Source organism: Cavia porcellus, unplaced genomic scaffold (genome assembly GCF_034190915.1).
Source record: "Cavia porcellus strain 051 isolate PalLab524CR breed Dunkin Hartley unplaced genomic scaffold, mCavPor4.1 scaffold_15, whole genome shotgun sequence".
NCBI lineage: Eukaryota > Metazoa > Chordata > Mammalia > Rodentia > Caviidae > Cavia > Cavia porcellus.
In genome coordinates, this window is record NW_026947498.1 from 17,571,021 (window position 1) to 17,587,498 (window position 16,478).

Consider the following 16,478-nt stretch of genomic DNA (forward strand, 5'->3'; position numbering starts at 1 on the left):
ACTATTAATATACAAATGATGAAGAGTGACAATTTTGATATACTGTAAGCCATACTTTCAGTGTCTCTCATAAATACAAAACTTCAACATTTGCAGTATAATTTTTACACTTTAAACATATATACACAGCATTTCATAGGGACATACTATAATGAGACTATAAAAAAGATTTCATCTTAACTAACTTAAGAATATAGAACTTAAATGAAATATATGAGTTAAAGAAAATAAGACAGTATATTTTAATTCATACTAAACACAGAATAGCACTCACATACCAAAAAAGTGATTTTTGTTAACCTTTATTTCTAAGACGTTCACCTATTTCTAAAAGGGATCAGAGGCAAAGTTTAAACCATGAACATTTCCTTGAGAGTTGGAACAGTTACATTTGTTCTCGACAGTAACATTTATTATATAATATGCATATTTTTTCTAGAATAGAAAAATCTTCTTTGTAAATTTAATCATAAATTCTATGTCTGTGAGCTTTCTTTTCTAGTTTTCACTAGGCTATCTTCTCAGTGTAAGTATTATTGGCCTCAATTTTCATATAAGCATGTTCTTACTGCCTAGTACAGCATTTCACGCAGTCATGTCATTCTTGACTGTTCAAAGTGTAGAAGCTGTTTGCCTTTTCTGTCTTTCCATTTCCTCTCAATTCTTCGTTCCTGTAATTTCCTGCCTGGTTGGTAATGATTTACCCCATCACTCATTGCTTTTTGCTTATTCTTTTCCTCAGAAGAATAAAATTAGATGTCTAAAGATATATATTTTCATATCAGAAGAAGAAAGTAAAGCTACTGTATCTGAATTTATATTTTTAATCTTTATAATTATAAATTTTTGGCAAGAACTCTGAAAATTGTAAAAAAAAAGATACCAACTAACAGATTTAAATTACTGGTAAAATCCTATAGTGAAAAATGAACTGTTTTTCTAAGAGCATTAAACATATTAAATAAATATTTACTATTATACATAATATAAAAGGCTCTGACTTTGATATGGGGCAATAATCTATAAGCATTCTTGTATAATCTTGCTAAATAGCTGCATCTACATGGGTAAAATGCAACTTTTAAAAAAGGAAGGGTGGAATCTGGAATAAAAGTGTATCTGTTCAGCAATTATTATGTTTAGATTCTTTTATAACTTTTTCATTTGCACCCAAAATTATTTCATCTTGGAACATTCTTAAGCCTATGTGTGGAATACTTTCTTGAAAGTTTTTCATTTTGTAATTGGAGTGTCTCATTTCTCTGTCTTTAGACATTTTAATTTCAGCGTATGTCAGTATACCCATATGCACTTTCAATTTGCAAGCCTATGGAAGAATGCTCCAAATGCTTAATAAGAAAGTCTACATTTTTTCTCTGTCTAGAGATAACTACTGCTAACAATCTCAATTAAAAAATATTTTCACCTTCTCCTAGTTTGTTGAATAAGCACCGAATGTGACTACGAAGAAGAACTCCAAGAGGAATTCAAATAAGAGCATTTACTTTATTTTCCATGAAAAAGACACATGGATAATTTCATAGATAATTATAATATTATATGTCAATATTTTTAAATTATGAAGTAAAGGATATTTTTCTACTACTTCAGTTGTAGATATTTTCATCTCTGACTGACTTATCATCATGAGGATGATTTATGATCCCAAATCTATTGGAACATGTTCTTCCTACTTTCCAATATCAAGTCAAAAGTATTTTAACAGGGCTAGTAAAACTATACCACTGAATTTACCTTATTTTAAAAACCCATTTGCTTTTTCTTGCAACTGTCTAACAACTCAGTTTCAACAATATCTAGATTTTATTTATTGTCTAGAAAAACAATACAGAACAAATTAAAAATATATCAGGAATATATGAAAAGAGTTTCTTTGCTATAAATGAAAATAAATTATATAGTATAATTTATTACATTTAGATTTTATATTCAAGTTAAAGTGGTTTGAATTGAGCTCACTTGCTGAATATAAACGACTATCACTGGAGTGTTGTTAGCATGAGCAATTCATGTCAATAATGGCAGTCGTATTACTTTTAGTGAAGCAGAGTGTCATGATAATTCAAAGGCACAAATACATCTTAATTACTTAAAATAAGAAGCATGAAATAAACATGTGATTACAAAATTACAATAAATTTTTGGCACTGAAATAAATAATTTGATTCATAAAATCTTTACATTTATATAAACGTTTAATTGACAGACTAAAATTCAATAGAACTTTATTGGATAAAATAGCTTTTGTAAAACTTTTTATCACTATTACTGTTAAAAATAAAGCAAAATTTAAAGAATGTTATATTGGTATTAGATGTTAATATTAATAGAGTGGCAATATACTGTACCACAAAAAATAATAAATAAATCTTTAGAAATAACAATCCTTAAATTCCTTTGCAAATCATAACATGTGTTGACACTTAATTGGTGCCAGTTTTTGAAACAAGTATGTATTAAAATTCTAATATTAGTGTCAGAGTACAGGTTCTAAATGTAGATTGTCATTATTTAATTGCACATAACTTAATAAGAAATAGCAATGTTTTCTGTGGAATCTTTGCCTCTCAGTTTAACATAGGGTTCAGATTATCTTAACAGTACTTATAGTCAGTGAACTTATGACATTTTATACTAACATTTAAGAGTTTTCTCAGACAGTAAAATCATATACACAGTTATATTGATGTATTTAGTTTAGAATATTAACAGAAAATAAGACATAAAGTACTTCAGTTTTTCAATTTACTACAAGCCAGTTCTTATTTGGAAATTTTTACAAATAGTGTAATCTGGAGCATTCCATTAAAAGGTTAAAATAAAAAAGATTTATCACAGTAATGCCTTGCTCCTGCGTGGCACAGATTTCAAGGACAAGAGGTAAGGATTGCTCGAAGAACTGAAACAATACACTTGAAACAGTCTGTTTACAATTATTTCCAAATTATCTATTAATTTCAGGTAATTACTCCATATGAGTGGCAAGAAATTTAACAGCAATATACATATATATATATAAGGAAATATCTCCATCAAGTACTTTACATAGAAAATCCAATGAATGTGAAAACAGAATATTCAAATTGAGAAAACACAAAAATAACTTTCCTTTATTATGATTTCTGTATTTTTGCAATGTAGCACAAGTATAACAACAGTAAACATGCAAAATTGTCTTTTTGTCATCGGAATTCTTTCAATATCATTAGTTGAAATCCATGTGGCCCTATGCAGGAAATATTAGCCCTCATGGTCATTGCTTCATAGACACTTTACAAAATTGTTCACTTTGCACAAACTAATTCCAATATTTTAAAAGTTTTAGCACATTGATACAAAACAAACAAAACAAAGCATAACAAAATAAAACAAAACAGATGATTAGACAGACATAAACTAAATACAGTCAAATCTATGAGAAACCAGTTAGACAATCAAGCAGGTGAAAATGACCTAGCCAGTTTGTTTGTTCAGATACTGTTCAGACTCCTAGATAGGCACAAGAATTTTATGCCAAAAAAGTAGAATGGAGAGATTCCTGCATTATCACCCTGAAGCATATGGTAATGACGTTGTGAGATTTTTCTGTCTTAACATGCAGATGGGCTTATTCTTCCTGCTGATGGTCAGCACAGTGTAGGATAAAATTACTTACTGCTCTCTCCTTGGCTGACAGTTTCAAGCACTTGGTAAATAAAAGTATTTATAGCTGGCATTAGCATTTTATTCATCAAATTATAGAGAAAAATTCTCAAAACAGGTCCCTCTACACTATAAATTTCTCTGATGTTCTATTGGAATATATTCTCAATCATCAATATTTGAACTGTTCAGCCAAAAACTGAAACACTAAAGGTTATTAATATAATGAGACCCCCAAATACCTTTGGAGGTCTAGGTTAAGAAATAATCAACAACCTTCTCACAAAAGATATGTATATTTATAGTCATAAGCATATTTTACTTTCATATAAGTTATACCACATCTCAATGTTTTACCCCTGGGAGATTGCATAGCTTGGAAGTTAATAACCATAGACCCTAATAAATGATACCAGAAAGTGTGTTGAACAGTTAAGGAATTTCTTCAACTGAAGGTGCTTATCAAACATTTTAAAATGGTTTCCAGCTACAATAATCAAATAAAAACAATTCTATTATTTATAATGGACAGTTGATGACATATTTAAATGTTACATAATTGCTCTTTATTTAACTAAATTTAGATTTTTTAATTTTCCATTATCCAGTTTCAATTAATGAAGAAACTACAAAATTAAAAAAAAATTGGTTCTAAAGTTTTACCTAAACCTGTGCACTAAAAATGCATCTGAGAATATTATCTGAAATATTTGAACAGTAAAGACTTGACTTTTGGAAATCATTTTAAAAATAAAAGAAAATCATGTATTTATAAATATATCAAGACAACATAATAATATTTTTCCCATTTCAATTTACTTTATTTGAAGCTGAGGGCAGAAGTCAGTATAATTTTCACTAGCAATACATTTAGTTTTTGTATATTCCACTGTGAATGAAATGGCATAAATAAAGAGATATAGAGATTTATATTTCTAATCTAATTTTATACATAACTATATCTTTTAAAGAAGTAAAAATTTTGATCTGGTACTTCAGTCTACCAAAAAATCGATGTTGAAAATGTACTGAAAAGAGTTCTCCAAAGTTTCCTCAACTTTTAATATCTGCAAAAGATAATTGGCTTCTTTAAGCCTGGGTTCCCTGAAATTCTCCTGATAAAAAGTATAATATTTATTATCTACCTTCATTTTAAGGTGAAAGCCACTTTAATAACCTATTGCCCAAATTAAATTTCATATACATGCAGGGCTCTCTTACATGTTCAGCTTACAAAGCTTTTGCTTTTTCATTATACCCTCATATGTCAGAGAGTTTGAAATATATTTCTTGATGGTATATGAGACAAAGTTCTTAAGAAATAGAGCACTCTAGCCATATGACAAATTACAGCACTTAATTGAATCAATACACAAGAGCTGGTGCCAGTCAAGTCTCTGTACTGAAATTCTTAACAAGTGAACAATCACAACAATGACAACAAAAGAAAATGCATTATGGGCAGGAGTATGTGATTATATGTATATGTGTACAAGCTATTCCAAGCTAAAAGTTTCCCAAGAAATTAAGGTCAGTGGAATAGTTTTGGTCGTAGGGTCACTGCAATCCAGATGCCCTTGTAATGATGATTGAGCTCCCGTGACATTGTGTTATGCTTTGCCATCATCTTCTTTTGATTGAATGATGTCATTAGAAACTTTAATTTCTATAGTTTCAGGATTTAGAACTTCTTTCCCATTTTCTTCTTTTAAAGGCAGTTTTCTGGAAAGATAAAAAAAAAGTTTCCATTTGTGACAAATGATTATATGTGTATATATATATATATATATATATATATATATATAATTTAACATTTAATTTATTGTTTTGTAGCAAAATATACTGCAACCACGAAAGGGAAAAATATTGAAGTATTATAAAATTAAGACCACAGTAACTGAAAAGGCAATAAACATTAACATTGCTTATTGTGAAAATGTAATGCAAAGCATTACAGATGTATTATGCAATGTATTTGCATGTTTATATGAACCAGGTTATTCATATTGAGTAGCTTGAATGTAAAAACTAACAAGTACTAAAATATAATTATTCTGGATTATAAAAACTAAAATCTTTTTATATGACAAATACAAAATTTTTAGTTTTCAGTTTTTTCAAGGAAAATGGTTTTAATAGTTGCTTGCATATATTGTTACATAAAATTTAAAAGCTGTGAATTAGCAAATATTTGTAATCTAACACAGACTAATATATTTTAGAATATACATTTTTATATTTATGATATAATATTCTTTGGTGGATTTTCACTGCTAGTTTTTCTTCACACTTGTGTATTACTTCTGAGTATTTCTTTTGACTTGTAACCTATAAAGTAATAGGAACCTTTATTAGTATTAAGCTAGCTTCACAAATGTTTACCTTAATGATATCAATAAGCACTGAGTAAAGATTTCTGGTTTTTTATCTATCATTTTAACCCTCATTAAGTTATGTTCACATCTTGTCTACATGATTATTGGCATAAGGTGAAAGATCTTCCTTTGAGATAATATTTTTTAATCACCATTAAGAATTTATTTTTTTACAAAAATGCTTTAATTCACTTCTGCCTTTAGTCTGATCATTTTGTGCATAGTGAATGTTGCTATTGTCCTTATTTGTAACTTATTTTATACTTTTAATAAGAAATATAAATAGTTTCATTGTACCATAAAACAATGCTCATGTATGTCATAATTATATACTGCAAACATGAACTAATAAAAATTAAAAGTTTTTTAAAAGGATGTTCTGGATAAAAATTAGTAAGATTAATTATTTGGAATAAAGGGGTATCTATATCTATTAGAGGAAGCTCTATTATGTCTTGCAAATAGAGCATTCACACTTCTTTTTCTCTTCTATTCTAGTGTGTTGAAATCATGGGTAGTGAAGGATTATGAAACAAATTTGTCATCTCTAGTACCCACAGTACAGAAGTTTTGAGCTCCGATAGGAGGTTAAACATAACATAAATATCACATTGTTACTACTGTGTGAGAAGTTACAGGTATAAATAAGGAACAAAATAGAAGCTATATATATATATGAAAGCAGAATGAATTTTATCAAATGAGAACAAAAACAAGAAATGGAGGGAGGGGAGAGGCAAGAAAGGGAAATGGATTTAAGGAAAAATAAAGAATTAAAGGAAGAAAATAGAAATAAAGTTTCTGTAAGTGGAGAAAGAAAGAGGGTTGGAGGATGGGAGAAAAAAAGGACAAAGCAAAGAACTAAAATGTGTTATGTGTATGTTCAGATTCTCCCACAATGAGTATTAATAATTATGTATACAAACATGTGCTAATAAAAAAGAAAGTGAAAAATATAGCACATACTATGTATCTTACTCATAGAACTATAGATTGAATTTTAATGGGCCATTTGAACTAATAATTGAATGATATATTTCTGATTCAGAAATTTTCACAACTTATGTTAAATAATTTTTAAGGCAGTTACTATTAATTAAATTTTTGTGTTACTTCTTTTAAGTAATTAAGGCCTGGAGTAAACACTAAGGCAAAAGCAGTGATACGACTATTTTTTTTTTATATAACTGGGTATTTTTCAAAGATTTCCATACACACCTTATAACTTTGCAAGTGTTAATTAGTAGGAATTAGGTTTTTTGTCTAATATTTTGCTTCAGTAAAAAGACTTCTGATATCTAAGCAATCATAGAGTCTGGCTATAAAAGAGTAAACACCAAGTGACAATTCAGTAAACTCCAAATTCAATTAATAAAAGTGGTGAGACATTTGTACTGAAATATTGTCTACAGAGCAGTACTTTGTGCTTATTTATGTATTGTTTCAGCCATTGAGAGCAGATGGAATTTCTAAAAAAAATTAATTTTTCTTCAGTTGTGAGAACACCTAGCCTATGATTGGTGATAAAATTCCTAATTCAAATTAACAGTGGAAGGGAACGCTGTCTGATTGAGAAAAAGGAGATACTTGTTTGGAAAAACAATAAAATTTTAAAATTTAAAAATTTATTTTGAAGAGGGATACAAGGTGATTATCATGGTTTTGTTGGCATCAAGCACATTCACTGCAATACTATTACTTCTTAGTAGTATCTCTAGTTTAAATAATTTTAATATTCATATGCATGAATCTAGGCATATGTTAACCTTTACAGGTTTAGTTGGATGCAATCTACTGTTATGACAGAGCAATGAATGCTACAAACATAAATAAATAACATGGTTGTGAATGGAAACTACTGCACAAATGTTAAAATGATAGACCATTTAGTAATATTTCTTCATTTTCTTTATGGACTTTTAAAATTTAATAGTCTTGGACATATTTCATTGTCATATATTCAAAATGAAGAGTTATTTTCTGATCTACCATTATTTTGGTAAAAATACATTTTGAAATAATCACTTTTCTAAATAGCATGATTTGTGTTAGAACAATTTATATTTTGACATGTTTGAATGAAATTATAAGTATATAATTCAATAGTTGAATTTCTGTGATATTGCTACAAAGTATTCATGTGAAAAATATTTCAACAGAAATAAATTTTTGACATCCACAGATACTTTCATTAAGAAATAAACAGTATAATTCTTTAATAAATGATGCTAGCATTTGTAAGTGCATATTACAAATAAAATCCGTATGTCATCACTCCACTCATATTTATCCAAACACAAGTAAGCAGAGCAAGACACATACTCAGGTTCTGTTAGTGGTGTAGTTTCATTTGGTTCATTTACTGGACTTCCATCTTCATGATTAGTAATTCTTTCATCCTCTGTTCTCATCTCCACTATTGGTTCTTTTGAACCATCTTTCCTAGATATGGAAAGAAAAAAATCTTTTATAATGAAAAGTTGGATGCTTTACAAAAAAACCCTAAAATATCCACTTAATTTTACGTTCCTTCAACTAAAACTAACACGATTGTATTCACCATAATGTAACATTTTAATATTATAAGTAATTTTACTATATATATTAACTCAGATTAAATAAATCTCATCTTGACCTCTTTTGTCATCAAGGTTGCCTTAAATTTTGCAAAAGAACTTTACATTTTAAGTTATTACTGTCACTTTTGAAGAATAAAAAAATATATTATATAAAATTTAAAACATGAAATAGATTCTCCCCAATGAATCACATTCTAAGACATTGACAAATCTAAAATGCATTATCAGAAATACTGATTCTAATTAAAACTTAAAATTTACATGCAAGCCATCTTGTTAAATAACATTTTATACAATACTCACATTTTTCAAGAAAACAGGTTAGATAAACTCATTGAAAAGTTCCTATATACAGTTTCATCTACCAATTCATATTTAAATATATTTATGTATTTGAATATATGAATATTTTCATAATTAGTGAAAATTCGAAAGCTAATTGCAAATGGATAAGCTCTAAAAATTAAGCAAAAAAGAGACTAACAAGAAGTCTCAGAATGATGATAAATGATGAAAGTAGATGAGAATCTTGTGACTTATGAGCTTCTAATACAGTTTCAAATATAAGAAGTAATAAAAGAATAGGAGATGGGGAATTTATTCTATCCAGGCAAACCATCTCTACACAGCAAAATGATTTGACAATTTACATACATACAAATATCAGAACATTAATGTTTATGAAGCATGTATTCATAATTGTATCATATTGGAGACAACCAAGACTTCTTCTAATTAATGAATGCATAAATAAACTCCATATATATATATATACAATTAGAAATGATCAATCAATTCATGGGAAGATATAAAAGAACATAACAAAATAAAGTTGGAAAACATTTGATTCTGTGTAATTCCAATTATACAACATTCTGATAAAAAAATAACAAAAAAAAATTAAAAAGTCACTGTTTGCCAAGATGTAAAGGAAGATACATATGAATAGATAGAATATAGGGACCATTAAAGGCACTGAAACTGTTATTTGATACCTAATTCTTGATAAGTGACATTGAAATTAATGCCTAAACAGCATATAAACTAAGATTACCATATAACAAAAGAGCAAAGAAAAAGTCCTAGAGATAAGAGATCTTACAAATACTGAGATATAAAGGATGATAGTATCCTTTTGATCAGCAGCAGAATTGATAATTTTGTTCATATCTGGGCATATAACATACATCTACAACAATGTGTGAAGCATTGGTGTTGGTAAAGATATGAAAAACCATATGTAAATAATCAATTTGTTTACAAAATACATGTATATTCAGATTATCTACCTATTCTTGTATGATTTTTCAAGTACTAAGTAATCAAAGTATGATGTGTTCTTCAAGTACTAAGTAATCTAATTGGTGGATACAGATATATTCACTGTATGCCTTTATTAATAGTTGAAAGCTGCCCCATCTTTTATTTCACTTTTTAAATTGTTTTTGACTAGTTCATGTTTACAGTGCACAGTGACTGCATCCATTATGAGAAGTTTGTAAATGGACAGGATACATTCTAATTACGCTTACACCCACTTCTCCTCCCTACCTTCCTTTCTTCATCTATCTCTTGCTCCATTCCTACTTGAAAAAGATCAACCTCATTGCTCCCTATTATCCAACTTTTTTTCCCCACTCTTTAAGTTATTTATACTTTGGGTTTCTCATTAGGAGATACCATGGGATATTTAAGCTTGTTGTCTGATTTATTTAACTTAATATTATAGTGTCCAGGTGCATCCCTTTTCCTAAAAGTAACTGAAATCTATCTTTATTTAAAGAAGATCAACACTACACTGTGTATAAATACACATTCTTTACCCATTCTTCTGTTGATAGAGATGTGTTATAGTCCACTTTCAATATTTAGCTATTAGGAGTTACACTGCTATAAACATGGCTGTTGGAGACCACTACAAAGACATTTGGCTCCAGCCCCAATTAAGTAGATATAGTCTATAACTGCAGGCATCTCACTCTGCAGACTCATTCAGCCATTAGTGTCATGGAGATAAGATGATTCTCCTAAATTGGCATAATTTACTACTTGGAGAAGTCTTTGAAGTGACTCCCAAGGTCCTGCTCATTTCCTTTGCTTTCCTCAGTATCCCTGCTCTTTGTTTGAAAATGCCATAAATATGGGTGGCCTAGAGAAGCTCTTGTCTTAGCCATCATCTTAGCCACAAAATCAAGAACTCTGCAGAGGGTTTTGATCCTCCTGGAGTCCTAAAGTCATAGTACTACTTATCTCATTTATTTTAGCCTTCACTGTACACTCATTTGGGAGATTGGGGCTTTAGGCCAGGTCCCTGATACCTGGGTATATATGTTTCATTGTATATTTAATTCTTTTGGGACAATATTTAGAAGAGGCAAAGCAGAAGTGTCATGGTTTACGTTGGTGGTCCCTAGGCTTCATGCATTTGCATTGTGCATTTGTGATTGGTTCATTGTCTAGCACTTGGATTGGGGTGAGTGCTACACTGGCCTAGGGGTGGAGCCAGGATGTAATGTAATGGCAGGAAGAAGGTGTGTCTCACTCTTTTGCCAGTTTCTGCCTTGCTGTTTGCAGCCGCCATGAACAGCGGCCCAGCTATGCCGCCCTGCCTTGGAGCCAACTGAGTATGGACTGAAACCTCCAAAAACAGTAAGAATCAAGCCGCCTTTCCTTTCCCAGCTTTGGGCTTCAGGTATTTTGTCTCAGCAATGAGTAAAAAGTAACTAAGACAAGAAGGAAATACAATTTCTACTTTTAATTTATTGAGCAATATTTATATATTTCTATAGTGACTCTACTAGTTTACAATTCTACAAAAAATGTGGAAGAGTTCATTTTCCCCAATATCTTCACTAGTTTTTTTTTTTTTTTTAACAGCCCACTTTTTAATTGGGTCTTTTATTTTTTGTTGAGGACTCTGATTTTTTCCTTTATATATTCTATATATTAATCTTCTGTCTGAGGAACAGATGGCAAAAATTTATTCTCATTCAGTAGGCTCTGTTTTTACTTATTTCCTTTGTTGTGCAAAAGCTTTTTAATTTAATATGCTCCTAATGTAGATTCCCAATGTTATCTGTCATATACCTAGGGTTTTATTCACAAAGACATGCCTGTATTATCAAGATTTTATCTATTTTACCATGTTTCTAGATTCAGTCTTCAGCAAGATTTGTTACAGAGACCATTTTTCCTCTAATGTACGTTTTTGACTACTTTGTCAACGATCAGATGGTCAAGGTGCCCAGGATTGTTTATGCATCCTCTATTCTATATCCTGCTCAGATGACCTACAAGTGTGTTTTTGTGGTAGTATGTTGAGTTGTTTTGTTCACTGATATCACTGTACTTTTGTAAATACAACTCAAAAACTGGTATTTTGGCTTTTGATACCTCCTGCTTTGGTCTTGTTGCCAAGGAATATTATTGTTATTCTGGCTGTGTTCCATTTTTATGTAAGTTTTAAAATGGTTTCCTCTAGTTCTGTAAGGGACGTTTGTATTTTGATTGGGATTATATTAAATCACTTTGGGAACATGATCATTTGCTTATTTAGGAAAAAGTGATAGCTTTACATTTTTTGGCATCCCTTTAAACTCCTTCTTCAGAATACTGCAGTTTTCATTGTAGAAACCTTTCACCTCCTTTGTTGAGTTAATTTCTAAGTATTTAATTTTTCTTGAAGCTACCTAAATGGTATTTTTTTCTTAATTTCTTTATGTTGTACAGGAATGTTATACAATTTTGCATGTTGGCTTTGTAGCCTGACACATTATTGAATTTGGTGATTAATTATATGAGTCATTTGGTAGATTTTTGTGTGTTTTGTATCAAAAGTACCATGTCCTTTGTAAATAATAATCTGATTTCTTCCTTTTCCATATGTATTCCTTTTATGTCTCCTTTTGTCTGATTTCTCTGGCTAATGCTATATTTTACTGGCATTGTCATTTAATTTTAGGAAACAATTTTTTCCTTGGTTTCTTTTGTGACCAGTTGATTACCTAACAGCACATTGTTTAATCTCTTTGTGTTTGCATTATGTCTGTGGTTTTGTTTCCAATTGATTTCTAGTTTTATTGATTTATCACTTGCACAATTTTGATTCTATTTATTTAAGCATGTTTTATGAGCTATTATGTGATTTATCTTGGGAAAATTTCCATATGTTGGTAATAATAATGTATATAATATGTTTTGTTGTTGTATGGAATACTCTGAAGAGAGCTACTAAACAATTTATTATATTGTTATCTCTCTCTCTTTCTCCTTTATTTTGTCTCTAATTCCTCAGTTAGTCTGAATAGCACCCTAGCAATTTTATTGATATTTTGAAAAATAACCAGCTTTTAGTGTCATTCATTCTCTCTACTGATTTCTTTAGTTTTCAAGTTAATTTATTTGTTGTCTAATACATACTATATTTTCCTTCTGATAACTTTTTTAGTTGCTATTTGAAAGAGTTTTGGCCCAGACAGGACACTGTAGCCAGTAAAGCCTCAGGCGGAATCAAGGAGCTCCATCTTCCCTACCCCTAGGAATTTACCTCTGGTGCCAAACGAGTGAGTGCCAATGGAATACCTGTGAATCACTAATGCCTCTTAGGTTCCACCCCAAACCTAGGCTATTTATATGATCCCACTCCACGTGTTCCACTGAGAGACTGCCAACCACGGGGGGGGGGGGGGCTGCCATGCCCCAGGGGATAGGGGATGTCTCTCCCTGCATTCTCAAAATAAAGGTCATTTATATTTCATACTTCTTATCTTTTCAGCTGCCGCTGGTCCCCCACAGTTCTATCATATGGTTCCCTGACCAGGAATGGCAGATGAGAGATTCCTGGGGCCCTCCCAGTTTGAGCCCTCTGCTGTTCAGGACCATGACTGGACTACATGCTGCATTAATTCCTCATTTCTACACTCAGAAGCTGTAAACTTGTCACTGATGGCTCTCAAACAACACCAACCCAATTTACCACAGGTGAGCAACCTCTGGAGAATACCACTGGGCCAGGTCCCAGGTGGGTTTTCTTCCCCTCTCTGTGGGTTTGCGAGATGCTCTCACATCCTTAGATAGCCCAAGGCAGAGTTTTTCTGGGCCAACCTGTGTCCACACTGGAAGACTCTCAAGTCCTTTGGGTTTGGATAGCCCAAGGAAGAGTTTTCCTGGGCCAGCCTGTGTCCACACTGAAAGACTCTCATGTCCTTCAGAGCTTTTTAAGTTCTCATGGGCAGAGCTGTTACTAAAACCCATGAGAAATCCACTAGTATATACTGGTGATGGCCAATTATTACAAGCTTTGGAACCATATAATACTGATCAGTCTAAAATAAGTAAAAAGTGACGACTTAACACTTAGTAGACCATGGTCCATTGCTTCATCTTGCTATAACTCCGTGGGCCAGACCTCACACCAGATTTTATCTTGGGGACCACTTCCTGCCCCCCCCCAACAAAACGATACCTATCTATGGCTTATCACACTGACGATAAGTGTACAAAACTCTCATCTTTAAGCCTTTGTTTTGAGAATGTGTGTCCTTTCCAGCCAGTGTCTCTTTGTTTCCTCGCCGCTTTCCCTCCCCCCACTCCATGCACTGACCCATTCTTTGCCAAGATGAGAGAGGGGAGCCCAAACAGTGTTGAGAGATATGCGTGGGCTGCTTTAAGCTTTCATGTGCGCTCCAGCCCAAACAGTGTTGGGAGATACTGCTGCTTTAAGCTTTCATGCTGCACCCCAACTCCATGCAGTATCTCGGCTATAATGCCACACCCTAATCCGCGCACCCCACCAGCAGTTCTGGCTCCACGTGGCAGCTCAGCTCCGCATTGGTCTGCCAGTGTGTAAGGTCCCAGCTTCACACTGCATCCCAGTTCTGCCTCCCAGCTCCGCCCCCCATGCACCACGCACCTACTGCCACTGCCACTGCCAGCCCCCCCGCACCCCGCCTTTGCACGCATTTCAGGGGCAGTCTCAGCCCACCCTGCACACTACACTCCGGTGCTCACCCCACCTTTACTCTGCATGCACCGCCCCAAGCCTGGGCGCCCCGCCCAGCCTCAGAGTTCTGTCCTGTCTTAGGCCTGCACATCTCCCAAACAAGTGTCTCCCAAACACAAGCGCTGCTTTAAACACAAACACAGATAAACAACAGCTTGGTGGCTCAGCTCAGAGATGCTATTTTTTATATTCTCAAACCATTTAATCAAGGTTAAATAAGCCAGCAATAGAAAAGACTTTAGCTGATAAACGGGGAAGTGGCCACCTGGTAATTTTACCAGCCTTGTTTATCAATTAAAGCCTTCAACAATCTCCTAAATGTTTAACAACCAAAATTAAGAGGTAATTATAAATTTCTTTTGCTGTAAACCACCAGTAATGTTCTATGTTAAGCTTACTGCCTATATTATACTGTATTGTCACTGATCTCATGTTTAACAACTGAAACTAAGAAGTATTTATAAATTCCTTTGCTATAAACCACCAGTAATGTTCTATGTTAAGCTTACTGCCTATATGAAACTGTATTGTCACTGATCTCCTGTTTAACAACTAAAACTAAGAAGTATTTATAAATTCCTTTTGCTATAAACCACCAGTAATGTTCTATGTTAAGCTTACTGCCTATATGATACTGTATTGTCACTGATCTCCTAAATGTTTAACAACTAAAATCAATTAAACAGTCCATCCTGCAAAAATCACATGGCATTAGACATTTTAACAACATAAAGAGATACTTATATTTGAAATAAGTGACATGGCAGTTCGTAAAATTCTCTGGACCTGTCATAATTACCCTGTTGATTATATCTGACTCCTGCATACTTACTTAATTCTACAGATACCTTCTACTATAGTCCAAATTCCAAACAAAAAGGCAAAACTTGACCTTCAAACTCCACAGAGACCTTATTATGGCTTTTCATGTTTTCAACAACAGAGATAACAATAACACTTGTGACACTTGGAGTTCTGAGACAGATAAATCAAAACAAGGTGGAGCTGCCTGGGTCCTCCTCAAGGACCATGCCTCAAATGCAGCAGAAGACACTGAGCAAGAGAGTGCCCCATCCTGGCATTCCTTTGAGACCTTACCCCAGGGATACTGGACTGTCCTAGCCACCAGAGAGTATCACTCTTCTTTTATTTTTCTCATGCAAAAATTTATGCAACATATTTAATTTAATTTTATTTTTGTAGGGTTTTTTTTTTTTTTTTTTGGTGCTGGGGATCCAACTCATGACCTCACATTTGCCAAGCAAGCACTTACACTGCTGAGCTAAACAACCTTTATTTTTAGTATGTGCATTATGATATCTTAATTTGCAAAGAAGCCTTGCATTGGAGCCTCTCCAGTGACTTTCCAGGCCTTCAGACCTAGAGTTGTCTATGGCTTTTATCTTTTTGGTGGTTTTGTTACTAGAACCTCTTGCATTTTGGCATATTGTTGGTATCCTGAAATGTCCTGCTTCTGATCTTGTAAGCCTATCTAAATACCTTGAATAATTACACATGTATTTTCTATTGATTCTGTTTCTCTAGATAACTATAAGTAAAACAGATTTTAGTACAGCAAATGATTCTAGAAAAATATTATTTTTATTATTACATGTTTACATTCCTTGTGGGGAACTCTACAATCCATAACAAATCAAGTACTTCTTTCCTCTTCTTTTCCTTCACTTCTTCCCCCTTCCCTCCGTCTCATGATCTTTTTCTTATTTGAGAAGAATCTATTTCCTTACATACCACTATCTATCTTTTATTTTTTTGTTCAGAAACATTTTGATTAGACAAATCAAATTCTCTAATTCTTTTTGTTATTCCTTCTCTTGCCCCCTTAATTTTAGAGACATA

At 32.3% G+C, this 16,478-nt stretch overlaps 1 protein-coding gene across 2 annotated transcripts in view; it reads right to left on the reverse strand.

The window, feature by feature from the left end:
- Nucleotides 1–286: 286 nt before the first annotated feature.
- The window catches only part of Ncam2 (neural cell adhesion molecule 2), a 448,375-nt gene continuing 432,183 nt past the window's right edge, over nucleotides 287–16,478 (reverse strand). For both annotated transcript variants that reach the window (XM_063224717.1, XM_063224714.1), the window contains exons 17-18: nucleotides 8,361–8,480; nucleotides 287–5,385 (exon numbers count right to left, since the gene is read on the reverse strand). In XM_063224717.1, the coding sequence (XP_063080787.1) occupies nucleotides 5,274–5,385; nucleotides 8,361–8,480 (232 nt within the window). In that variant the 3' untranslated portion in view covers nucleotides 287–5,273. The remainder of the gene's footprint in view (nucleotides 5,386–8,360; nucleotides 8,481–16,478) is intronic.